At 36.6% G+C, this 27963-nt stretch overlaps 1 protein-coding gene across 2 annotated transcripts; it reads left to right on the plus strand.

Annotated features, from left to right (window-relative positions):
• On the plus strand, window positions 1–27909 carry LOC140045492 (neuronal acetylcholine receptor subunit beta-4-like). Of its 2 annotated transcripts, XM_072090418.1 has the most exons (8): window positions 1–437; window positions 16893–17032; window positions 18748–18792; window positions 20144–20253; window positions 20601–21460; window positions 25480–25625; window positions 26066–26279; window positions 26334–27909. In XM_072090418.1, exons 1-7 carry the CDS (start codon window positions 296–298, stop codon window positions 26237–26239), a joined length of 1617 nt encoding a protein of 538 aa, XP_071946519.1. In that variant the 5' UTR covers window positions 1–295; the 3' UTR covers window positions 26240–26279; window positions 26334–27909. The 2 variants fall into 2 exon arrangements, with proteins under 2 accessions (XP_071946519.1, XP_071946518.1); XM_072090417.1 differs by having other exon boundaries at window positions 26066–27909.
• Window positions 27910–27963: the final 54 nt, after the last annotated feature.

Consider the following 27963-nt stretch of genomic DNA (forward strand, 5'->3'; position numbering starts at 1 on the left):
CACATATTTACCGCCACAACTCACATCATTCGGGATTACTTCAGGTGCGAGATTTAGCTAGCGGACGATCGCTGTCTTTTGTCAACAAGAAATTAAAGAAACAAGTGTGGAATAATGCATTAGTTTGCCGCTCAAACGCATTATTTTAATTAACCTATTACCGGCTGCTTATATTCGATTGATTCAAATCATTGTTGTAAAGATCTATTTACATTGGAAATTGTATACCGTAATTCTTGGACGCAAAAGTCTAAATTCATGTCACACGCGACGACTTTACACGCACACACGCACAATGAGGAGACGGGCTTCCAGAAAACGCGCGAAAAGTGATTCTAAGTTGGCGGGAGCTGCGAATATTGTGCGCAATTTATTCTTGTTATCACAAGTGTTTCAAGTCTTCCTCTGTGCGGTCATTGGGCTACTTCAATTTCAAGGTAAAACATTTATTTATATTTCTACAAACAAAATAGTATTATCAGGAAAGAGTCATGCACTTTTATATACGTATATTACATACGAAGTAGTTATTTCAATACTAATACTGATGATGCAGTGATGTATGATTATTACTATGTTTATTTAAAACATTAATCTCTTCCCTAGTCAAACTAAACGAAAAAAAAATGTGTTTTAATTTATGTTTTCATTTTTATGGTTTCATCAGTATAAAAACCTCATACAAAGTACAGCAAATGATGAAATTATTCATACAAGTTAATATAAATTATAATAAATATATCTATAAGACTCCTACAGTATTTATTTATATATTCTAACTTCTTCACTAAAATTACTCTTTAATTGTTATAAACTTGTTTATACTTTTAGGCCTAATAATTTAATGCTGAAACAAATATAAAATGTAATTTACTGGTGGAATGAGGGAATAGCCTAAGTATGAATGAACGTATTATTGATTTGTGTTTATTGATATACTTGACCGTGACCTTGTTTTTACCCTAGCTGATGATGTAAGACCTACTTATTAATTGATAGTTAATAAATGTATTGAGTTTTAATTTAAAATGAATTATACAATTCTCGTCATACTAGGCTGCAAACCCCTTTGGAAACAAGTCTTTGGGCGTAAAGGGTTATCCCCTGTGCGTTCTATGTTTAATTTCTCAAGTTTATTGTTTGTATTATTCTTCTTATTTATATATTATGCTGTTTTATAAATTGCACTTGGAAAGCAATAAATATTACTTACTTACAGACTGTACATAGAGAGTATAAATAGAAAAGGTATACTCAGATAAGTATTTTAGCCTATTTCTCCAATGAGTATGAAATATAAAGAAATTAGGGTTGTTCGTGATTGGCTAGAAGTTGCGCGTAATTTAATTAACATAAAACCGCGCGTGTATGGCGTCAAACCACTCAATGATCAACATATAAAGAGTAGTTCTTCCTTTATTATTTCGTTATACAACACTGGTTGGTATTGGTATTGGTATTTTAATGAATAGGATCGGGTTCGTCTACAATTTCACATAATTAATTCCATAAGTAGTACGTCTCCTACTGTATATATACGAACTAGGTATTGTAGTAATGTTCTTTTATGATTAATGTTAATAACTGTTTAATCTCTAAAGATGTCTTACAAACCATTTAAAAAACAGATTGTCTTGAACAATGCACACTACCATATGTCTCACGGGACAGAGAATTTACTCCGAATGATCTAAGGCTTTGTCCACAATATCAAGTTGTATGTGAAAAATAAATGTGATGTGCAAATATGGACATGATGATATCATAACACTACCATATTTGGGCACATTACATTTTTTTTGTCAAACTAGTTTTATAATATGTCGACAGAGCTTAATGCCCGCATTAACTACTGTTTCAATACATTGTACATACGAGATATTTCAGTTTATAATAGAATAATTATGTTTTTGTCATTATAAAACATATGTTATTTTAATGTACATTTATTGGTTCGCATGTTAAATACGAGATATCTAAACATAATATTTATCACCCCTGATATTTGGAAAACAAGTCAATTAAATTTAAAACAATGGTTATCATTTATTCTTTAACACTCTATGTAAATTCATTATTGATAGGCCTATGCCCATGCCCATGCCCATGCCCATGCCCATGCCCATGCCCATGCCCATGCCCATGCCGATGCCTATGCCCATGCCCATGCCTATGCCTATGCCTATGCCTATGCCTATACCTATGCCTATGCCTATGCCTACACAAATCAAATCAAAATTAGTTAAATACGAGATATTTAAAAATATTTATCACTTCCAAATATCAAATGGACCCCTTTGGAAAACAAATCAATTAAATTTACTAAATAACATTAGTTTTCATTTATTCGTTAACATTATGTGTTGATAGGTCCTATTTTTTATGTATATTGATATAGTCAAATCAAATCAAATCAACATGATAATTGCCTTACTATGAATATTTCTGAACCTGGTATTCATAAATCAGAATGCTACACTCTAACAATTCCCTGTTGAATACAAATCAATTTTGAAAATAACATCGTAATTAATTATCTGCAAAGATATTGTTAAATCCCAATGGGAGGCAATTTCACAACTTGTTTTAATTAACAACTTTCACAGTAGTAGACAGTAGCAATGCCGCTGGGTCGATTCTCTCCTGTCGATAAATGTTGTCTTGTTGAGTGATCGCGTTCGCGTTCGTTACGCCACGAATTCATTATTTTGAGAGAAGTGCACCATTTTACGTAAAGTAATTCACTTCTTAAACTGTGTTGTAATAAGATTAATAATCAGTATTGATTGTACTTGATACAACAATGGATTTATTAAGTTAACGGCTCTCAGTAGAAATAGTAACTATTTAAAAGCGTTAGATCTTAAAATATTCATCTTTGTTGGAATGTCATGTCATCTTCTTTGCACTCGACAAGATACTTTGATCAAATAACTTGAATGGCAACAAAAAATCATTTATTGTCCTTATGGATCATGACGTGATTGGATTGTGAAAGATATTTGTTTTCAAAGGCACAGTAAATGGTTATCCTATAGTTCTAGAATGAAAAGGTTTCTAATTTCTCTTGTTTTATATAAGAAAATGTATCTTTTTGTCTATCGATTGAGCGATTGTGCCTGTCATGAATTTTCCGCAAGGACCAAATAAATCCGTATCGTCCTAGTTTAAATGGGCCTTAATCGAAACGATCCCTCTTTTTCAATAATATAATTTGTCAATAATATTAAATGTCAATTATAAACCTCAAAACTGTGTCGATAAAATTCATATTTAGTAAGGACTACTTACGTGTTTGTGTCGAACAGAGGTATTATACACGTAAACTCAATTTGAACGGAAGTCGGAAATATCTCCCGAAAAAATTGTCAATGCTACAAATCAATAACGCATCGTGTAAACAGACACGAAGCAGAGTAACTTCTATTCACACTATCGATACTACACTGTATTTTTAACGGCATATTTCTATGCACTTTTGTTTGTACACGCTAATCAAACACACAACACGTCTCTCGTGTAAACACAAAGGTATTTGCTCGTTCGATTGAAATTTGTCATTAACCACAGATTCGATTCAATTGTTCGGTGTTGTTTGATCCAATTATTTTTTTATTTAAAAACAAGCTTGGGTTTTAAACCAAATACTCTGTATTTATCCAATTGACTGTAATCTGTTAACTATATAGATTTGTCAAGTGGCTTAATACTACTGGAGTGGCTTCTGTTATTGTTATGACAATTCAATTCAAAATCTCCTGATAAATAAAATGTCTGTTTGCAACATGCTCTTCGTAGCGTTCCATACCACTTTTATATCCGCATTTGGATAATCAGTTATGCTTATTCTATATTTAACTGATTTAAAACAGGATTTCGATATTAAATCTCATTTTATGTTTCCTTTTTTTGTCGTTGAGCGGAATAAACGCCAATTTGCACAGACGATCAGTAACGGTAATAAAAATACTATGGTATTCCTTATGCCCATACACACAACGCGGAGCGGACGGGCGGTTCCGCTCACGATACGGATTCTACGTGGGACAAGCTACGCGGTTCCGCTCACGATACAGATTCTACGTGGGACAAGCTACGCGGTTCCGCTCACGATACGGATTCTACGTGGGACAAGCTACGCGGTTCCGCTCACGATACAGATTCTACGTGGGATAAGCTACGCGGTTTTTCGCTTACCAATCGTCTGTGTAAATTGGCCTTAACTTGCCCTACCTGCAACGAGTTCAGTTTCAAATATTATATAATATCATTTCTCGAGTGAATTGTCATATGTTTTTTTTACCGCTGAGAGTTAATCTTGCAGGCAGACTCCTAATACGAAATTGAATAGGTAAATACAAACGTAGTTAGAATAGCATCAAGTGTACTTTAACATAATGAGACTCCCTTAAGTACCGACTACAATTTCCGACGAATAATTGACTTGGTAAACGAAGGTCTACTTTGCGTAGGACCGATGTCGCGGCGAAAAAGACTTGTAATTTCTAAAGTAAAATCATATATTTTCGTCAAAAAATTGAAAGCAGCTCAATGAACTAGTGATAACGCTCATGGCGTTGGACGGTTTCATTGCAGCTCACACAATACGAGCAGCACACGAGTTTCCGCGGTGCAATTTGTGAGGACATTCGCGCGTCTTTTCAAGACAAACAACGCAAATACGTCAGTAGGATTACACATCCTGATCATCCTGATTTAGGATGCCAATTATACATGGCTTTTGAAACGAGTGTTACAATCAACCACGTAAACGGAACGTCATTACAAACTGAAATCAAGCAAAGTAAAAAAAATACAGTTTTCATCCAAAAGGTCATTTGAAATAAGCAATTATTTAACCTTTATCGATCAGTCAATTACATTTCTCCTCGTTAGTAAACATTTGCCCGGCGGCCGTGCATCTAGGATCGAATTAGCAAGATGCAATCGGAGATAGCTCTCCTAACGAAGATGTAAATAACGAACGGCTATTGAAGTGTTGCCATTGTGTGGTCATTTTGTGAAAAACCAAGAAATATGATAAAGTGTTTCCACTCAAATTACATTCATCAACGACGAGTTATACTGTTATATTAGGTCAATGTCAAAGAACTTTCTCTCGTTTTGCTGTACAAGTACTGAATAGCCGTTTGTAGGCCTACCTGCAATCACGTTAACTGGGTCGGGTGGACAACGTATTCATTTATAAACAAATATTGATAATTAATCCTAAGTAATCCTATTATAACGAATTGTGCATTTGATCGTCGGCATTCGGCAAACCTCTGCGTGATCACATTTTAGATTTGGTTTCTTCCATTTTATTGGGTTGATGACGCGTCATATATTGGGCTGGTTCACGGTAAACGCGTCGGTATTTCCAAGCGTACCACGTGCAATAAATTATAGTGTTACGCTATGACACGTTGAAGGACAAAATACGTGTTTTTAAAGGGCGTAGTGTTTTACAAAACAACGCGTAACATATTCAATAAAGCTCTCTCCACTATCAAACGTTATGTGAAAAAAAAATAGTTCATATATGACATGACATGATGATGTCATATTACTACCATATATGGGCACCTCACACTTTTTTTTGTCAAACTAGTTTGATAGTCATCATTCGCGGTACTATACACGTACCATTTATTTGTATCAACAACAACAAAATATATTTATACAGTATTTCTTTCACAAGGATATTTCTATAAACTTATTTGATACAAAACGGGTATGCAACGAGCCGAAGCTCTTAAACGCATTACCATATAATACAGATATCTAATTAGCAAATAAAACAATAAAAGTACAAATAGAAATAAAAAGTAAAAGTAACAAAAGTGAACTCTACATGAGTGAGTATTTATTTATTAATAGTTGTTTTATTTCCTTTTTAAATTTTCCGATTTTAGTTTCACACTTTATGTTTTCAGGTAAACGGTTCCAAATATTTGCCCCTCTATAGCCAATACTTCTTTGTGCTATTATTTGTTCTTTTTAGAGGAATACGGAAATCACTCTTCTTCCGCGTACCATACTCATGTACAGATTCCATTTTTGTAAAAAAAGAGTTAAATGAAACAGTAGTGTACACAGAGCTTAAAGATAAACTATGTATACTGTGTAGCCTAAATTGTCACCAATCGAATAAACTTTACACTGATTGGCCTACATCGTACATCGTCCAATAAACGCGCAATGTTACGCCTTGTCAAATATACAAAATACGAGCTTCGTTTTAATAGTGACATTTGAAAATGTTGATTAAAATCGACATTCACTATAGTCAATCATACTCACTGACAACCTAAAGATTTTTCTTCTTTTTTTTGCAATTTGAAACGCAGTACTTCACGAATAGCTTTTAGCACAGTATGTGGATAACACATTAAAACACCATTTTACCGTTCAGTTGTCTCATTAGCAGCATAAACATTGTAAAAAGGATCAAAATATACTTTGTGTTAGCTACAAAGTATTATTTCTATTCAGCATGATGAGTAGAGTCATAAAACTGAACAATGTAGGCATAGGGTTCGAAATATCTACTGGCCTATATTCTTGTTCGTCTGATTGTCTTTTTGATGTACGTACGCGCGATAACCGTCAATGTTTGTACGCGCGCTTTACATTTTCAGTCTCATTTCTTTTTTATATTGCCAAGTCAATGCAAAAATAAGATTACAGAACAAAAAGCAAGTCTAATTCAATTTAAAAACCACATTGGTCGATCTTTAGAGGCTTATTAGAAATTATGAATACGTTTCTAGTGTTTGTATCACTTGCAGAACAAAACAAATTTCTTCATTCCGATTCAGATGGGCTTAACTTATGTTTTGCATATAATTTTAAATCACGTTATGGCGAATGTTTTTATGTCCAACGTCTGATAAGACTATACTAATGTATTTGCTTTTAGACGTACGTGGAACTTGTTGGCTTTAACGTACTTTTACCGATATTCTTAATGCATTTTTGGAAATATTGAAATATTAGCTTAATCCTTTAGATATTGTGCTACTCTCGTCAATGGCATCATAGCATGTATGCATCTGTTTTTCTGCTATCCAGCCAAGTGGATCAAATAGTACATGCATGCGACGAGACGTATGCCTACTGACTAAAACGTGTTTTTATTTAATTCAATTTTATGATTCCGTCGATTTATTAGGAAAAACAAAAATATAGAAAATCCGATTCCTGTGTGCTGTCATTTTATTTTACCGGTTTGTTTATCGCCGCCAAGGAGATATATGTAATCGTTTTAAATATTTATTGTATATTGATAAATAATTCTTTGCAGTTAAATTCTTAACATTATAATGTTAAGGTGACCCAGGACATTTTTTATGTTGAATAAATAAATAAAATGAATTGAAAACAATAGCATTAATGACATGAGTAAATAACCGTATTGCTCTTTGGTTGTAATGTTGTAATGTTATATTTGGATTTTTGCTTAAAATTGTCATTGATATCACTGTTACTACTCTGTACAATCAAAATTCCATGCAATTATCCCAATCCTCTCTCACAGCACTACTAATATTTGCGTGTTTCGACTGTTAACGCTTCGTTGAAAGTAACACGAGTTATTTTCATAGTAATTTAGCCACGTTTTAGTTGGATACAACAAAACACAAACACGAGTGTTTACACAGGCAATCTGTGTTGTGTATTTAACAACGTGTTGGTTCGATATTTTGAAATGTGCTTTCTGTTCAAGTGTGATAACTTAATTTAATATAATTATAATCAAATTTATTTTATTAGCTATAATATTCGACACTCAATTTCATTATGATAGCAACCTTAGCAAAGTGACCTTATCAACTATCCTTAGAAACTAGAGACAATAATAATTAGGTATTTTGATATGTAGACAAATTAGTATATTTTACGACGTCGAGGTTTATAGAGGCGTTGGTTGTTAAGTAATAGAACATGAAATTAAATAGGATAGCAATGATAATGACAATGGTGAATATGACGGCATCACGGGGCGTTAATGATGACGACCTTAGAAACGACGACGATGATGATGACGACGACGATGATGACGACAATAACGATGATGACGAAGACGATGATGACGACGACAACGATGATGATGACGAAGACGACGACAATGATGATGACGAAGACGACGATGATGACGACAGCGATGATGACGACGACAACTATGATGATGATGACGACGATGATGATGACGACGACGGGATCAGTACTGTTAACGTAGCTTTAATAAGTAGGCCTATTGATTCATCAATAGTTTAATTGCCAGCTAAATTGTTTTATTTTAAATTAATGTTAATTGAGTACAGTAATAGGGAGTACTGTATGCTATGCGTTACAGGATGGAGGAAAAAGCAAATGTAACACGCATTGTTTCATGTTATGATGTCCTCCAATGTATCCATATAGATTCAAACCACTTATAGTTACATATTATTAATACTCATAGACTATAACACTATATTTGAAATGCATAACATATTCAACAGTTCCCATCACATTATTTTCACTAATATAAGAAACAGTAATTAATTGTATACGGTACTAAATTAAGCTACTGTTCTACCCTAATCGATCCACCCGTACACCCCTAATTGAGGTGACGATGTCCTCTGCATCGAGCATTAAGCTACTGTTCTACCCTAATCGATCCACCCGTACACCCCTAATTGTGGTGACGATGTCCTCTGCATCGAGCATTAAGCTACTGTTCTACCCTAATCGATCCACCCGTACACCCCTAATTGTGGTGACGATGTCCTCTGCATCGAGCATTAAGCTACTGTTCTACCCTAATCGATCCACCCGTACACCCCTAATTGTGGTGACGATGTCCTCTGCATCGAGCATTAAGCTACTGTTCTACCCTAATCGATCCACCCGTACGGGTAGTAACAAAGTGCGAGGCAGCGAGGCACGCGAGGCAGGGAAGGCATGCGAGGCAAGTCAGAAATTTATGCGAGGCATCGTTTTACCATCATCAAAAAATGCGAGGCATCATTTTATCATTTCTCAAAATTGCAAGGCAGGAAATCACCGAAATTGAAGTAGCCTAGGCCTAGGCCCGCTAGGCTAGTTTCCTTTTGCACCTGCCTTGTATTTTAACCAACTTTATCCTGAATACCACAGCTTAGAATTAGTAGGCCTACTTTAATGAAGAAAAATCACATAAAAGTAACAATAAATCCATTAAATTGGTGATTTTACAGACGTTGTTTTTCTCGCATTTCGCACACTCAATGTTCAATATTTTGGTTTCTATGGAACGCCAAAAGAGCAAAATTAATTAGAGGGCTAAAAACTCTGTGGAATCCATTTATATTTAACGCATTATTTGGTGAAAATCAAGTACAATTTCAATAGATTTTGTCACTGTCAGTAAGGAAAAATGTTACTGTTCACCGGTGTACTGTTGATAATGTACACGGTTTCGGTAACCTTTTAAAGAATAAAATAGAAAAATTCATCATAATATCCTTAGTAGGATGTCCTAGGTCTAGACTAGGTACTGATGTTGATTTAGGATCGATTATTATTCTTTGAAAACAGAACAGTATGAGCAGTAACATATTACAGCATTTTTATTGACAAATTAACAAATATATTGAAATAAAACGTGTTTTTCACCAATAAATGCATGAGAAATTGACGCATTCCACTGAGTTTTAGTCCTCTATTATCGTTGCTCTTTTGGCGCTCCATAGAAACAAAAATATTGAACATTGAATAAGTGAAATTCGCGAACAGTGTGCGAGAAACACGCCTGTAAAATCATTAATTTAAGGATTTATTTGTTACTTTTTATGTGATTCTGTCATTAAAGTACTCATGAGGTATACTTCTAAGGTGTGGTATTCACACGATAAAGTTAGTTATCAAATTTGGAGTAAAAATACAAGCGAAGGAAACTAGCGCCAGGTTTATTAGTACGTACATGGACAACAATAAATAAAAATCGTTCGTAATATACCTAGCTTACTAAAACAGGAATAGTGTATCATTATTAAATATTACACCAATTATTATTATATCAAAATTGATTAAATTATTTTCTACAAAGGCCACTTATCTAGGTTAGGGCTAAGCATATTAGCTAAAGTTTAATAGGCCTAGTATTACAATTTTCGGACGTAAGTCTTTTTTCACACGCGCTCCAGAATTCTGTCGCAATTTTTTTCTTTGCGGCATGTTATTGGATCGGCATATCAGTTACCTTTTATTCACCGCCAGTTATTGAACTTGTCCTGGCAATCGCTGTTCACCTTATTTGCGAGAGAGGTACACGTGTTGTTCCTAGAGAATGGAATGTCAAAAATGTCTTTGGCACGCCGCTCAGAGAGAAGTCTGTGCGTTGCTGCTGCTGAAACCACGTGCTATAGGAGGGGAATGCACCACAATCCTCTGAGCTGAGGGCTGAATCATTCCGCTACCTGCTAAATAGTAAAGAGGGATTTTCCATCTCTCGGGTCTACTGGATCTAGGCGCAGGGGTGTGACAAAATATTATTTTCACTCTGCTATGTTCAAGAGACATGTGAGTGAACACGCTCGAAATGCCAACAAACATTGCAGTCATTTGATGAGTGTGTCGCTATAACAATTATTGTTTATCGAAAGTTGAAGACTGTCGTTCAGATTTTTGAACCGTAGTTTGGGCACTTTTGTAAAAGTAAAATTTGACACGATATGACTTGAATGAAAAAACAATCGTTACATAAAAATAAACAACATGATGAGTGTATACACGAATCTATTTAGATACGCTTGTATCGATTGATTATTAGGCCTATAATATAGCATAATAGCACGTTAAGATATGCCTCGCACCTTTTTGAAATTGTAAACTATATGCCTCGCATGCCTCGCACTTTTGGAAATGATAAAATGATGCCTCGCACAAATATTTGACATGCCTCGCATGCCTCGCGTGCCTCGCTGCCTCGCACTTTGTCAACACTCCACCCGTACACCCCTAATTGTGGTGACGATGTCCTCTCCATCGAGCATGTTCAATGACAATTTGATTTTATACTACTCGTCTTGTACGAAACAGAATTATATAACACAGCCTTAATGGCCTCCTTTCCTCGATATAAATGGGATATTTTCCTAATCTAGGCTGGTTGGATTTATAAATCAGTTATTTTCGTTGACTATTTAGGTTAATGCATGAGAAAAACACGTATGTATGTCTTAATGGTATTACTTTCAAATAAAAGGTCTGGCTAATATCTTGTATTCTACCAAAATGTCGCTATAAATATTATAATTTGTATATCGATTTTAGTCGTTTGTTGTTTTTTACTGAACGGGCCTTTAGGCATGGGCGTCACCGTGCGCGCAGGGCTAAATTATTTGACTTATCTCGTTGTTTATTCTCATGGAGGTCTACACAGTGTTTATCTTGTTGCGCGTAGTCAAATTTAGTGCGTATGCGTTTACGATTCGTTCAGATTAGAATGATGTGACGCGTTTTGCGTCCGAAACACAAAAAACGGCCTTGTCGATAAAAAGACGTTTTCTTTGATTATACAACGTAAATGGGTTATAGCAGACATACTGAGGTGTCATCTTCTCTTAATGTGAGTCTTTATTAACTGTTGAAATTGCTCCTTTTGCATGCATGATTAATCTTTATTACGTCATTTCACGCAACATCTGGTACGCACGTACGCGTCAACTCGAATATAGTACGCTTTATATAGTCTCAAATTTAGTGTTGTAACAAACTACATTACTTTGGAGTAAATAATGTCATTTTACTAGTTTTTTTTTTAAACAACTCACTTAAGAAGACAATTAGACTGATCAGCAAGGGTAATCGTTCATAATCGCCATAATGAGGTGTATTTGCAATTTTTGATCATTTCTAAATGCAGAAGATAATAAAACTCTTTATTTAAAACCGAGACTGACGTCACGTTTATTAATCAAACCCGACAAAATGGTGTCTGAACTATTTTAACGACATATGGTTGTGGTGAATTGTGAAAGAAGAAGAAAACTTCTATCATGCTAAATGGATGGATGGAACATTAGCAATGTTATTACTTGTTTTTCTACGTAGATGTAACGATCACACATTAACGTAATGGATAGCACTAATGTGTTATTTGTTATCATAAACGATATCAACTACTGCACCTTATAATTGATACACTGCTATTATATATTGATAATGTGTTATTATTAGCATCATTAACTTATAAGTCGTATGAAACATATGAATGAAAATGACTGCAAAAACAACAATTTACCGTCGGATATCAATTGAGAGTAAATGATACATTAGCAAAACCATGATTATTTTGAGGGAGGGGATGAGGAGAACAACCTTTTCTCCGTTAGAAGAGCTAAATAACGTATATTCAAATATCAATACATTAATAATGTTTAAAAAGCCGTGTCAAGTAAGGTAACTTTGTACTCTTGGTATTATGTTCATCATTAATCAAGGGTCATATATTTTATCAAAGACTCTCTGAAGAAATTTAAACTAAAATGTGTTTTTATTTGTTCTATAACTTCATTTTGATTATTCAGTTGACCAAACGTAATAGAATTTATCTAAATTGCTTCCTTAATTTCCTTGGTCCTCACTAGGGAAAAACGCGAGGGCGTTTATACGCGCGCAAGCGCGTGCATATACGCAAGCGCGTGCATATACGCAAGCCTGTGCATATACGCAAGCTCTAGTGAGTTGACAAATCACAAGCTACTATACCGTTCGTCGTCCTGATTGGTCAAATTACTTGCTCTTACGTACGCATTGCGTCTTAAGCTTGGTTTCCACTAGCGACGCAACGCAAAGACGTAAGGCAATAAGTGATTTGACTAATCACAAGCGATGGATTATTCGAACCTTGTCATTGGTCAACTCGCGTGTAAGTCCTTGCATTGCGTCTCTTTAAGTTAATTCACATAGCTGCACGAATTCGGGAACCAAAAATGTATACATTTTTTGGCATAAAATTTGCTCACATCAACATCAATCGAAAGTATTTTAAAGTTAAATCATGTTATTGTACTCTATTCAATAATAAGTGTTTGGTAATATATTTCACATTATCTTGTTATAGGCCTAATCAATATATCAAGTGTTTAGTATATTGTGTTCATTAGCCACGTGGTCATGTCATATTTGATAGATTGTAATTTCATTTGATAAGCCATGGGGTCCGTCATACTTTCCTCCTTAGGCTACAGGTGTACGCCAAGGACAATGAACCAGAGGATTCTGGACAACAACCCCGGCGCAGGGGTGGCGCCAGGATCTTCCCGACGCGGGGGCTACATTCCCCGACGAGGGGGCTATGCGAGCGAAGCGAGCATCACTAGGCTGGGGGCCAGGGGGGCCGCCAAGGGCCCCCGGTGGGGGTCCAGGGGGCGAATCCCCCGGAAGCAACGCGTTCTAGCGTCATTTGAGGTCATTTTAATCAGATTTAGGGTAGCCATTTTTTCCATTTTTTATAATGCATAAATAAAATACTGCGTGCAAAAAAACGATGCGCGATGACTGTTTCAATCCATATTTTTCAATTTAAAAAATAAAAGTTCAAAGAAAATTTAGAAAAATAGAGTTGGAGGTCCCGGAAATTGGACTTATTATACTTCAAAACATGAAATAAAATATATAAGTCCCTATCAAGGTTGTGACTGAGCTAAGAAATGTTTGAAAAATAGAGATGTTAGGTCCCGGAAAATGCACTTCCTGTACTTCGAAATATGACCAGCTTTATTGTTGGGGCTGAGCTAAGAAACTGTTTAAAACTAGAGCTGCAGGTCTTCAAAAAATTGCATTTGATACTTCGGAAACATCAGGCATAGAGGCTTAAAAAACGCAAGCGTAGACCTTTTTCAGTCGGGGAAATAAGTTTATTCCTCCCAAGTGTATGCGTGCGTACCATCTGGACTTCCGAGTGGTGAGAGAAATTCATGACATACAGGACATTGAAAATGTAATAACTTAGCTATAATAAGATGTTGGCTAAGCGAAAATGGCATGTTTTTTTGTTTAGTAATTTATTTTAGGTGCCCCACGGTACAGAATGTTACTTGTAAATTAAAAAAATTGGTGAACATACGAACAATTAACATAATTCGTTTTTGCTGTAGTGTAGCGTACGTCGACGCAGTACACGACGTAACCGTCAGTAAACTTCGCCTGGAAAATAACTACAGTACACATTTTGGTCCCTGGATGGAACATGATATCACGCGTCTCGACCCAACGTTGAACGATTCGTACAAAGGGATACCGCCAGACGAGAGCGAACCTAGCTATTGTTTAGTAGTAAGTTAAGGCTGGTTTCCTGTCGACGTAAGAACATTACTTTTGTTGCGACTACGTCGATTTGTCGTAAGAAATGCGGATTTTACAGGAAACCGATTACGATCGAAAATTTACAAAATCGACGCAACGTAAGAAAAATGGTAACGACAAACGATTTTACAGGAAACCGATGACCTAACAATTGTTGCGTTACGACGTTTTCTTCCGATTTTACAGGAAACCGGGATTTTTGATCTTACGCTTGAATGAACGCCCTTGCGTCACGTTTCTTACGTCTCTTACGAAAGTTGACTTGAAGTCAACTTTCGCAAGAGACGTAAGCGCAATCGTAACAAGCAACCAATGAGCGACAAGAGTTATGACGTAATGTGTATGTCCTTATAGTGAAATAAAGCCGGACAATAACATTTGTATGTATTTACTACTATAATTTTAGCCCACTTTACGATGTTGTACATACTTTACAAATGCACAGTAGTTTCAATATAGGCCTAATAATGTTCTAATCAGGGAGTTTACAACTCATATCAAAATATAATACTCTTATTTATGGACGTGCAATAAACAATCAGCATCGGTAGAAACGTCACGAAAATGAACATTTGCAACAAGATAAGATATAGAAAGCCCCTTTGTAAGCAATATAATATTATTATGTAACTTTTAAAAAAAAATTGTTTGCTTGATTTTGTATAATTTATATTGTTTTGTTAAATTTATTCTTATTATAGGCCTGTAAATAATGGATATCTTACTGCGGTAGTACTATCTCATGCTCGATTAGAGTATGCCTGGGCCCATAGGCCAAGGCCTAGCCTAGGGCCTAGGTAGGTCTAATAATAATAGGAATCCCGAAATGATTTGCTTTTTTTTAATTTTGAAAACTATTTAAGGCTAGGCCTAAAGGGCCAGGATAATTCATTCATATTTTGATTCATACAATAATACATAGGCCTACTAGCCTAGGCTCCTTATAGGCTAGTTTGATTAGATTTTGGTCAAATCAATTCCTATTAGTACAGTATTAATTAAGTATTATTACTAATACTAGGGCCTAGCCTATCTACTAAAAATAATATGTTGGTGTGCTGCACTGACACTGATGCTGAGTTGCACTGACACTGATGCTGAGTAGCTACAGGTACAATAACATCATTCAACATTTCGCGCGAAAAATGATAAAACCCGCTCTAAAAAGAAACACCAATCAGAGATGTTGTTTCAAATACGTCATAAATCTGACCGACGTAAGAAAAAAATTTCAACTTTCGTAACAGCACTAAAATCGACGTAAGCATACGACGTGTGTTTCACAGCTAAAATTTCAACTTTCGGGAGCAGCATAACTACAGATGTTTTTCTGCGGCCCGACACGATCTTGACTAACGTCAACGACGTCAATTTTTTCTCAACTTTCGTAAGAGACGTAAGAAACGTATGAAACGCAAGAATCGTTGCAAAATTCGACTTCTTACGTCGACAGGAAACCAGCCTTTAGATCACTGGCAATAATGAGTGCTTATAAAGTGCATAATATCACTCTGACGTACTCTCTCACGGTCAATGAAACGTCGCGGTTTTCTAGGCGCTGAAGCTAGCTACGAAGTGAACGCGAACGCTTTTTACTGTATATTATATTCCCCGACAAAAAGTACCCGTGTTTCCTTCGGTAACCGTCGGTAAACTTCGCCTGGAAAATAACTACATTACACATTTTGGTCCCTGGATGGAACTTGATATCACGCGTCTCGACCCAACGTTGAACGATTCGTACAAAGGGATACCGCCAGACAACTGCGTACCTAGCTAATGTTTAGTAGTAAGTTAGATCGCTGGCAATAAATGAATGCATAAAATTGCATAATAGCCCTCTGACGTACTCTCACGGTCAATGGAACGTCGTGGTTTTCTAGGCGCTGAAGCTATATGAAGTGAACGCGAACGTTTTTTACTGTATATTATATTCCCCGACAAAAAGTACCCGTGTTCCCCGACGGGGGGGGCTAGGCTCCCCGACGAGGGGGCTAGATCCCCCGTAGCCCCCCCGCTGGCGCCACCACTGCTCCCGGCGGTGGAGAGGGAGGAGCTCCCTGCTGCTGACCATGATTAAGGTTAATGTACACAGACGAGCGGTAACGGTAAGCGGAAAACCGCGTAGCTTGTCCCACGTAGAATATGTAACTATCCTGAGCGGAAACCGCCCGTTAGCTCCTCGTTGTGTGTAAATGGTAATAAGGAATAACATAGGTTTTATATTTTATTACCGTTACCGCTCGTCTGTGTAAATTGGCCTTTTAACCAAAACACGGCGTACAAAGCAAACAGACAATTATTTGGTCACACGACGCGCGCGTGCATACGCAATTCACACTATTATAAGTTTCTGAACGCGCACATTTATTGATAAAACATAACCTTTGACCAGTAAATTTTACTAAACTTTAATCAATGGTTTAATCTGTTTACGGTTTAATGATACTTTTCTGGATGAGTATAGGGGCAGAAATCACACATGTATATGAAGACCATAATCAAAAAATAATGTTTGCATCTTATTAACATGAATGTTTCCTTTTTTTCAGGTAGTGATGGTTCACCGGGGGAAGCACGACTCCGGGAAATCTTATTCCGCCAATACAACAAACTTCCAATTCCAGTTCAGAATACCAGTGATGTACTGGAAATTGTGTTTGACCTGTACCTGTCGCAACTCATAGATGTGGTGAGATATATCTTACATATATTCCCAATTGGACGCACCGCAAGCACGTAAGCGCAACATAAAGTTTGACTAATCATGCGATTCATTGGTCAAATCGCTTGCGTTGCGCTTGCGTCCTTGCGTATGGCTTTTGTCTTTTTTTTTCTTGCGTTGTGCATACGTCTTTGCGTTGCGCTTACGTCCTTGTGTTGCGCTTACGTCTTTGCGTTGCGCTTATGTCCTTGAGTTGCGCTTTCGTCATTGCGTTGCGCTTACGTTCTTGAGTTGCGCTTACGTCCTTGCGTTGCGCTTACGTCCTTGCGTTGCGTCCTAGTGAGAACCAAGCTTAGTGGTTTATAAACGTATCTGTATTTAAAATCTACAATATTATAGATATTATTTATTACTGCTGTACTAAATACTTCCCTCTCATAGATAATGGAACGTTCCGATCAGATCTCATATAATCTTGAAATGTCAGATATCTTGGGTTTTCTAAATTTAAAAGTCAGATATTTATTCTGTGAACCGTACCTAAATAATATATTATACTGTAATTGTAGGCTTGCAGATTAATTCATATGCGCATGCAACGCATACAGAATCAACCTAGTTCAAGAACAAGACGATTCTGGCCGTGGAACCGGATAGGCACACGGTGTACCTTAACATTACTATATTATATTATTGTTTTAATGCAACGCAAGAAGGACATAACGCAACGTAAGTTATTTGACCAATCACAAGCGATGGATTATTCGAACAGTGGCTTGTCATTGGTCAACTCGCTTGCGTTGCGAGTACGTCCTTGCGTTGCGTCTCTGTGGGAGCCACGCTTTACTGGCGTGTGACCGTCTGCCGGTGCAGGTTCTAATTCCAAGTAACATGACGTGAAGCAAATTACAATACTGAATGGCATTCTACTTTCAGAAACAAATCCTAACAGTTGTGTATTTCTGTGCAATTTAATTTAAAAATGCACTTAATTCTGTGTGTTCATAACTATAAAATATTGCATTACTACAAGAATAAACCGGTGAATTTTCCCTGGATAAAACGAATCATACCTCTGAGCTATGCGGCCCAAATTCTTCATCAATACTAAATGTTATTGCTGTGTAAATTCTGATAAAACGTAACAAACGCGGGGTAAGTATATCAAATTAAAGCAAAGCGTCGTATACACAAGAAATCTCCAAACATTAATTACACATCATAACGATTTCATAACATCAACGTTTGCTATTAAAGCTTCGAATCGCATGTTGAAAGTAAAGCAGCTTGATCTAAAGCCTTGGTTACCATTACGACGAGGCAATACAAATCGTACGCGCAACGCAAGACATTAGACCAATCATATCCATTCGAAAAATCAATCGCTGATTGGTCAAATCACTTGCGTACGTGCCGCGCCAGCGCTGCATCCTAGAGTGAGAACAAATCTTACATCTTGGATTATTCTACATTTGTTTTTATAAATCCATAACATGATTTGTTAAAAGATGGATTTATAAACTTCAATGAGCCTTTTATAATGTATTCTATTTAAGTTATCTATTTATAACAAGGTAATATGAATTATGTTTATACATGGTAATTGTCTCGTTCGTCGCATGCTAAATGCGAGACACCTACGAACTGTGATTTATTGCAACAATTACACGACAATTAAGTCTGAAATGACTTGCGTACATGAATAGCCTATCTTCACTTGTATTATTACTGTTACATTGCAGGATGAGAGAAACCAAGTCATGACGGCTAAAGTATGGATAATACACGTGAGTTTGCTTTCAGCTTACTATTGATCATTTACTGGAAATATACTGCAGTATTTCACCATTTCATATAAAGCTCCGTCTACACTATCAAACTTTATGTGACAAAAAAATGTGATGTGCCCATATATAGACATGATGACGTCTATGTTTGGGCATATCACTACCATATTTGGGCGCTTCACACTTTTTTGGCAAACTAGTTTGATAGTTTAGATAGAACTTAACAGTTTAACCCTTAATTTGTTACTTTCTACGCAATGCTGTCATGATTTGTCAAATTACATGCGTTGCGCTTACGCACTTGTGTTGATGCGTCGTGATGCGTCCTAGTGGGAACCAAGATTAATAAAGCTTGGTTCCCACTAGGACGCATCACGACATGATTGGTCAAAGTACATTCGTTGCGCTTTACGTCCTTTTGTTGCGTCCTAGTGAGAACCAAGCTATAACAGAAATTCCCAAAAGTTAAACAATTCGACCTAACACAAAAAGTTCGATGCCCTATTCCAATAGCACATGTATTCTCCCAACTTCCAAAAACAATATTCAGCCAGCCAGCAATCCCAGGGTCACAATCCCAAGGTCACAAAATATTAACAACAACTTTTTGTTGTTATTTCAATCCGATGAAATATTGAACACACCGAATATAAGCAGCACCTGCAACATGAACAAACAGGATGAGGCGGCTTATATTAATATAGGCTAGCTACCGACTTGATATCGATATTTGAAATCCCTATGTCAAATTCAAAAACCTGAGTAAACAGATTTACAATAGCTTGACGATAAAGATCACTGCTAAACACAGGGGGCGTTTATTACACTTACGGTGAGGATGTTGAGATATTTGAGATTATTCATCAAGAACCATTTTGTAAAAATTAATAATCAAAACAATTTTAGCAATTTACAGCTACGATAAATGACATTCTAAAGCGTGGTTCCCACTAGGACGCAACGCAAGGACGTACGCGCAACGCGAGTAATTTGACCAATCACAAACAACAGTAAGTCATTCGAATTGTCTACGTTGCGTCTACGTCTACGTTTAAAGCGTGGTTCCCACGAGGACGCAACCCAAGAACGTAACGCAACGTAAGTGATTTGACTAATTATTCGAACAGTCACGTGTGATTGGTCAACTCGCTTGCGTGGCGTCTACGTCCTTGCGTTGCGCGTCTGTAGTGGGAACCAATCTTAAATGGGAACCTATCGTAATTAATGTTCAACTTAAACAATATAATAATAATAAACGAAAAGGTGATTGTTTTCGTCGCATGCGGAGGAGTTTATCCTGAAATATTGTTTCTCCCAAAGGTTAAATTGTTTGAGCTTTTTCTTAATGTAGGAATGGGTTGATCATCGGTTGCAATGGGAAGAAGATGAGTATGATGGTGTATCTAGTATTATAGTGCCCACAAGCCTAATATGGACACCAGATATCATCCTCTATAATAAGTAAGTTCAGTCAGGTCGAGTTGCAATGTAATGTCCAAACAAGAATGGAATATATTTTAGATATTCTTAAGTTTGCTAGGTTCCCACTAGGACCAACGCAAGGACGTAACGCAATGTAAGTGATTTGACCAATCACAAGCGATGAAATATTCAAACTGCTTTTCATTGGTCAACCGCTTGCGTTGCGTCCTTGCGTTACGTCCAAGTAGGAACCAAGCTTTATAGCCAAAATAAACAGTATTGTTATCTAATTGTAAGACACACGACAATTTAGATGTTTTTAGGCTGTTGGTCCTCCAATTCATTAAATCATTTTAAAATAACCGTTTTTCTTTTCTGCTGCATAGTGCATATGGTCCTTTTGACGTTCGATACGCGTCGAACGCTACAATCAGTAGTAACGGAACGGTAAAATGGTTCGTACCGTCAGTCTACAAAAGCGCGTGCCAGGTTGACGTGAAATTCTACCCGTTTGACGAGCAGAGATGTGTACTTAAATTTGGTTCTTGGACTTACAATGGTATAGTTGTTGATCTGATTCCACCTAAAAATCAAGACATCATAAGAGAATTCGACATTTGGGGGAACTCTGAATGGGACGTGCAGCTATCACCGGGAAAACGAAGCGAAAAGGTTTACCCATGCTGCCCTGGTGCGCCGTACATTGACGTCACATTTACATTCGTCTTACAACGGAAACCATTGTTTTACGTAGCGTATTTGCTGCTTCCCTGTGGCCTCATATCGTTCAATACAATTCTTGTGTTTTACCTGCCTGCTGATTGTTCTGAAAAGATGCAACTGTGTACGTGCATTTTACTTTCTATGGCGGTTTTTCTACTCCTTATATCTCAACAAATCCCGCCAAATGCTAATAATTTACCGCTAATTATGAAATATTTACTATTCACGAAAATTATTGTGACGTCATCAATTGTGCTGACAACTTTGATACTTAACATGAGGTTTAGGACGCCTGAAACGCACGAACTTTCAAACTGGCAAAGAAAGCTATTTCTTGATGTTATTCCTAAATATTTGAAAATGCGTCGACCAGACGCGTTTGATGATCGCTTCAATCATTCAGAGTCTTCACAAATCAGAAAGGACAGCATCAAGTTGTTGTCAACAAGGGTTGCTAGTATGCTGGCACCGATGATGGTCACAGAGATGGAGGACGAACTAGAAGCTAGGGCAGAGAGACAGGGTAAGTTATCATGTTTCCCTATATGCAATTTATGTCAATTAAAACAATAACGCGTTTGCTTTATGTGCAAACGCAAACACGAACGAAGCTCTTCCATTGGTCATTGATTTCAGTTTTAAAAACAACAAGCACGTAAAGCTTGGTTACCACTAGGACGCAGCGCAAGGACGTAAGCGAGTTTTTATTATTTTTATTTTATGTCTTTAGGCCAATGTGGCCAAGGATTACCAATAGAATCACTGTCCTATCAGATAGGTGGTAATCCCCCTCATACAGGGGCTATTTTGTGAACCAGTTCACCGGGGTACTACTCTTCTCGAATAATGAACTGGGTTCTTTAAAGTGCACACAGGTTATAACTGTTTACACTGGACCTACGAGAAGACTTGTTCCACCACCAGAACTAGGAGCGAGTCGGCCTCGAACCCTTGCCGATGTTGTTAGCTCTTTAGGTACGGCACACGGCGCCCCTGCCTTAACGGCCATTTGACTGACCAGTTGACCAATAAAAAGCAAAAATTCGGATAATCCATCGCTTGTGATTGGTTAAATTGCTTACGTCGCGCTTACGTCGTTGTGTTACGTCCCAGTCGGAACCAAGCTTAAACGAGGCAACATTAGCGTGCTGTTTGTGTATGCTAAACAGTTCACTGGGTGCTTCATTTACGTGATTACGACTAACGTACGCTTTTTGCGCGATTACGGTTACGCATTATTATTATTAAACACATCATCAATTACCGGTTTACACAATTTTGTTATCAATATTAATAGTTTAAAGCACGTGTAGCGGCATTTAAAAACAACAAAACCGTTCGATAGAATGTTTACACCTCTTTAGACGTGGCGTCACTGCGGCGGTCAACAATAATGACATACTGTAAATAGCAACAGTGATAAATGAAATTATATCAATTGACTTCATTAAAACAAATGAACGAACCGACTGAGTTACCCATCAATAGTTGATTAACGAGTTAGTTGTAAACCCCGTCGTCGGGTCGATTCGTAGCGTATTCAAAAGGAGAAGGTGAGATAGCGGTTATCGAATTATTTCTCGTATGAATCATTCGTTACGTTCTGTCTACACTATCAAACTAGTTTGACAAAAAAAGTGTGATGTTCACAAATATGGTAGTGATATGCTCAAATATGGTAGTGATATGACATCATCATGTCCATATATGGCCACATCACATTTTGTTTGTCACATAAAGTTTGATAGTGTAGACAGAGCTTTATATAACACCTCCAATTGAAGGTGGGATTCCTTTTTGAAGATTTACATATTATTTATTCTGGAGAATAAATTTTTTTATTTCGTTTTTGGGAGGGCATATCGTGTCTGTCATGCATATGCTTATTTTTAGGGTGACGTGTGCAATGACATTATATTCGCGTTCACAATGTTTGCACCACAAATCAACAGAAACACAGTTCAATTCCAATTAAAATCAAACAAAATAAAATATATATCTGCTTTTTTAAAGTAGTAGGCCTACAAAATAGTCTTATACGTATGGATCATGTGCAATTTAACCTAGTACATTTTTCGAGACGAGTGGGGGGTTGTGGAGCCGTGAAATGTGCAAAGTCACATTTGTGCAAACAACCACATTTGTGCAAACATCTTAACTTCAAATGTGCAAATCTGTAAAAATTCATAACCCGCAAATTACCCCGGTGTACTAGTATACACAGTCACTGTCACACAGTTATCATATCATATATATCTATAAATAAGGTTAAATTAAAAAAAATACTGTCTTATATAAGGGAGTAAGGAAGCAATCCCCTGTAAGTAATTGAAAAGACTTGTAATTACACTTGTCAGGATAGTAGCCATCTTGTATAGATATAGTATTTAAACTTCTCTACTCGGTCGGTCGTCAGGTATTTGAATAACCCCATGGCAGGCCTTTATCACAAGTTCAGCTACCGCACTGGATTGACAAGCCTACAGGCATATTGATAACAATCTTGATGCTCTACGGAATATTACAATTATGTATCTACTGATGAGGCTATATAGTAATACTCATTGGTATGATGCTGTTAGATATTGCTCTATTTTAGATAACGCTGGGGATAAGACACCGTAAGAAAGGGTCACAAGGAATTAAGTAGTAGTGGAGAAACGCCCTAAAGCCTTGTCTACACTATCAAACTTTGTGACAAAAATGCGATGTGTCTATATATGGACATGATGATGTCATATCACTACCATATTTTGGCATACCACTACTATATTTGGGCACATGACACGTAGTTTGTCAAACTAGTTCGATAATGTACAGTAGACAGAGAGTAGAACCGACAGCAGAAATGGAGACCTAAAAGTTTGCGCCCTGCCCTATCATGAAAATGATCGAAAGCACGAAACGGATGGAAATTGATACAAACGAATTCAAACAAAGTCTTATTTGAATATTAAGATGTATGCCCAACTATATAGATTGTACCGAATACCCAGTAAATGTGAATACTTTAAGCTCTAATGGTAGATTAGAGAAAAAATAATGAGACCATTTCAGAACTACTAAAGTCCTACCAAGAGCAATTTTACGCAATTATAGTTGTTTTATTTCATAATATACTGTCGTGCTGTGGCAATACAAGACATCAACCCAGCCGATATGAGTTAATGAATAGTTTAAAGGTGCTACCTTCAAATCTTAACTCGAAACACATTCGATACTTCCCGACAAAGTGATAGCCTATAACGTTAATCAAAACCCCAAGCGGGAAGGGGAGAGGTGGTGTATGGTGTACATCACTCCGGCGAGTTACACGTTCCAGATAAACAACGACGACGCGAAACGCGATGCTGGCATCTTATCTAGTTAGTGTGAAACCTCCTCTTATGAAGGCAATTATCACATAACGTACTAATTCAACATGTCCATATTGTATATAACTAGACACAGGGTAATAAAACAAATAGCATGCATAGAATGAGGTTTTATGTTTCACATAAATTACATTGTTTAATTATTGTATGATTATATCACTGAGACAATGTCATTATTTTATGGTAAAGTAAATCATATACGTACGTTAATTATTAATACAAGTTTTATGATATGACATCAAGACAAATTGCTAAAACGCGAAATTATTTAATTACAGCGATATCAAAATAAATTGCTAATCAATAAATTACATGCATGTCTTAATGGAAATTAGGTAAAAGGTTGATATAAGTTGATGACGCGTCAACAACAACTTGATAGGTGAGATGTGACGCGTTTGAATCCAATTAGAAACGTAGTATCGCGCTTACGTCATCATTAACAGACAGCATCACTTGTTTTACGATGAAGTCTTGTCATACATACACTTCCATACATTAAACAAGATCTTTAAAAATAGTATTATTAGTTTAAGAATAGCCATAAACAGTGTAAATAACCAGTTTATTTTAATTGCGCATTGGACGCTCACATTCTAAACATGGTTTCATACTAGGGGGCGGGGGATGGGGGTCGGTAAAACTCCCTGTTCGACAAGTAGTCTCAGTACTTTACACATACTGTACATACATTTTGCTTCAACTAAACATGTATTCTGAAGTAAGTACCTAAAGACAAAACAAAAATGTTAGTCTGAAATATTCAATTCCAAATGATATTTGTTAAAATCTTGTTTGGCTTTAGGCCTACTTCGTAATGGTTCGTATTTACATTTATCACAAATCACTTTACAGTACAAAATGGATGTAAATGTTTAAAGCTTTAATTTGCGTTTTCTGATAGGAATGTGATTTCAGGAATTCGTAAACCATAAAAACGGTCATAACAAACATTCAATAGATAATTAACTAAGTTTTGAAATTTGTAGACAACAATAGCTATAAAATTGTCAGTAGAGGATTGTTGCGAAATGTGATTATTTTGTTTGGAGAGATGTAGTTTATTCGCGTTCGTAGCGGTATTATCGCAATACAGTCGTAATGCACATGCGTACGTGGTATAGTTTTTTTTGCTGTTGTTGTTTCAATTGTTTGTTTTTTTCCTTAGGTTTACTAAATCAAGGTAGCATGGGTCATAGTTCAATGGATCCCGATATGTCCGTGTCATCTAATTCATACACAAGCATCAAAGACGCCGTGAATGACGTAGTGTATATTACGTCACAGTACGCGTTCACAGAGGAAACGTGCAAGGTATACAAATAAAATAACTCACATTTTTATAAACATTCTAATAAATCTTGGCACCGCGCGCCCTCTTTTGAAAGATAAATCAATCAATTAATAAACACCATTGAACGTCAATCAATACAGTATAGGCCTGCCCTCTAAAGCGTGGCAACGCAAGAAGCGAGTTGACCAATGACAAGCCAATGTTCGAATAATCCATCGCTTGTGATTGGTCCTTGCGTTTCTTTTTTCTTTGTAGGTGCGCCTGGTCCCACACAGGACGCGCAACGCAACGACGTAAGCGCAACACATGCGAGTTGACCAATGACAATCGACAGTTAGAATATTCCATCGCTTGTGATTGGTCTTTAATTTCGCTGCGCTTACGTTCTTTTGTATTGGTTACATCGCAGCAATTGAAACCAAGTCTGCTTAACGTTTTTTCTTATTCCTTTATTCTACAGGCCAAAGAAGAGTGGAAGTACTGCGCGATGGTGCTGGATCGCATTTTCCTGATCATATATCTGTGTGGTGTCTTCATTGGGACAGTAATAATAATCATGGAAGCGCCTCTAGCAACTACATTCTTCTATGAACAATTTTGGTCATCATCTAACACAACAGCTGACGATATTTGAAAACGGACAGATCAGAAATTACAGTCAACTTTTTGGGGTGCAACATTTAGGCAAGGATTGGTATACATGATGAAACACCCTCGTTTATATTATACAACATATTAGTATGCAACAGATCATACCATAGCCTGCTAATCGAAATAAGTAGATTTTTCGATGCACATGTGACGTCACAGCAATTTACGGCAACGGCTGTACGGCGAGCGCGTGTGGCGATATCATTAATCTCGCTATTTGTCTGAAATCATACGTACATCCCTAAAACGTTGTAAAAATACTATCCCCGGTCAAGTTGTCCTTTAAAAAATATGAAGTAAAATAGATAGCATTTAAAACAAAAAATTCTTAAGCTCTGTCTACGCTATCAAACTAGTAGTCATGTCATCAAACATGGTAGTGATGTGCCCAAATATGATGGTAACTGGTAATATGACATCATAATGTCCATAAATCACATTTTTTGTCACATAAAGTTTGATAGTGTAGACAGAGCTTTAGGTTCGATACCCAGGTCACAGAATTGTGTCACGCATGGAATATGGGAAATGTTAAGAGTTAGGCCGCTAGCGTAAAAAACGCTTGTTTTCCGTCACGCAGTGCAAGGTATACATCTATTTGTGTGTTTAGATAAAGGTTGCTGAAAATATTACATTTTTGCGCGATAAGACACGTCTGGGTATCACGTGATATTGAGAATAAAATTGCATCCATACCTTAATGTTGATGAACTTGTTGTGGTTAGTGCAAACCCGGTTACGAAAATGACTGGCCTAGAAGCGTACACTCCGGTCCGAAGTTGCGTTTTGACGAACGCGAGAGGTGAATCACTGGCGAAAGGTATTGGTAGAATTTGCTAATCTACATATCAGTTGATGGAGGCTGCGCTAAACACAAGACGTACATCATATTAAATGGGATGATGAAGGCCTTACAATGATGAATGTGATTCACGTTGACAGTGAGCGAAGCTGATCACCAATCCATCATGTTATATCACACCAATTAGAAAAAAAAGGTGATTTATTATTCGCGTTTACAGTGCTTATTCATTGCTGTGTATTGTATATAGAGACATAGTTAATTGATTCTGTAACATTTTAGGTAAAGCTATATTAACAAACGACATTAATGTCAAAATAATTGTAAATTATATTTTGCCTTCTTCTTCCAAATTACATTTAACCCACTAAGTTCGTCTTCCAATTTTTATTTTAACAGTATTTATGAAATTATAAAATATCTATAAGTAAATGTAATATTTTATTTATCGTGTACAGTACTGCTATATTCTGGTTTTTGTTTTTCCATAACCTCAGAATCACGTTTAATTTAAAGACAACCTGTCCTGTATGATTTGCATATCATAGGTATAAGGGCATATTTGTTGAAATATCATCTTTTCTACACAAACGTAATGTAGGGAGATAGAAACCGATAACTTGGACGCCAATACGACGTAAGCATAACGCAAGTGAGTTGACCAGTCGTCACAAGCGACAGTTTCAATTATTATCGCGTCGTCGTTGGTCAAATTAATTTCGGTGCGCTTACGTCCGTGTTTTGCGTCCAAACGTTAACTGAGTTTTTAAAAAACTGTACATTAATGTACTATTAGGACAGTCGTAAACTCATTAAGGTCAACAAAGGTCAAGAGATAAAATAAATAATATTTAATAGCAATCTTCTTGTACTTCTATCATGCGTGTGTTGATACCGCAAAACAT

The sequence above is a fragment of the Antedon mediterranea genome, chromosome 3 (genome assembly GCF_964355755.1).
Source record: "Antedon mediterranea chromosome 3, ecAntMedi1.1, whole genome shotgun sequence".
Taxonomy (NCBI): domain Eukaryota; kingdom Metazoa; phylum Echinodermata; class Crinoidea; order Comatulida; family Antedonidae; genus Antedon; species Antedon mediterranea.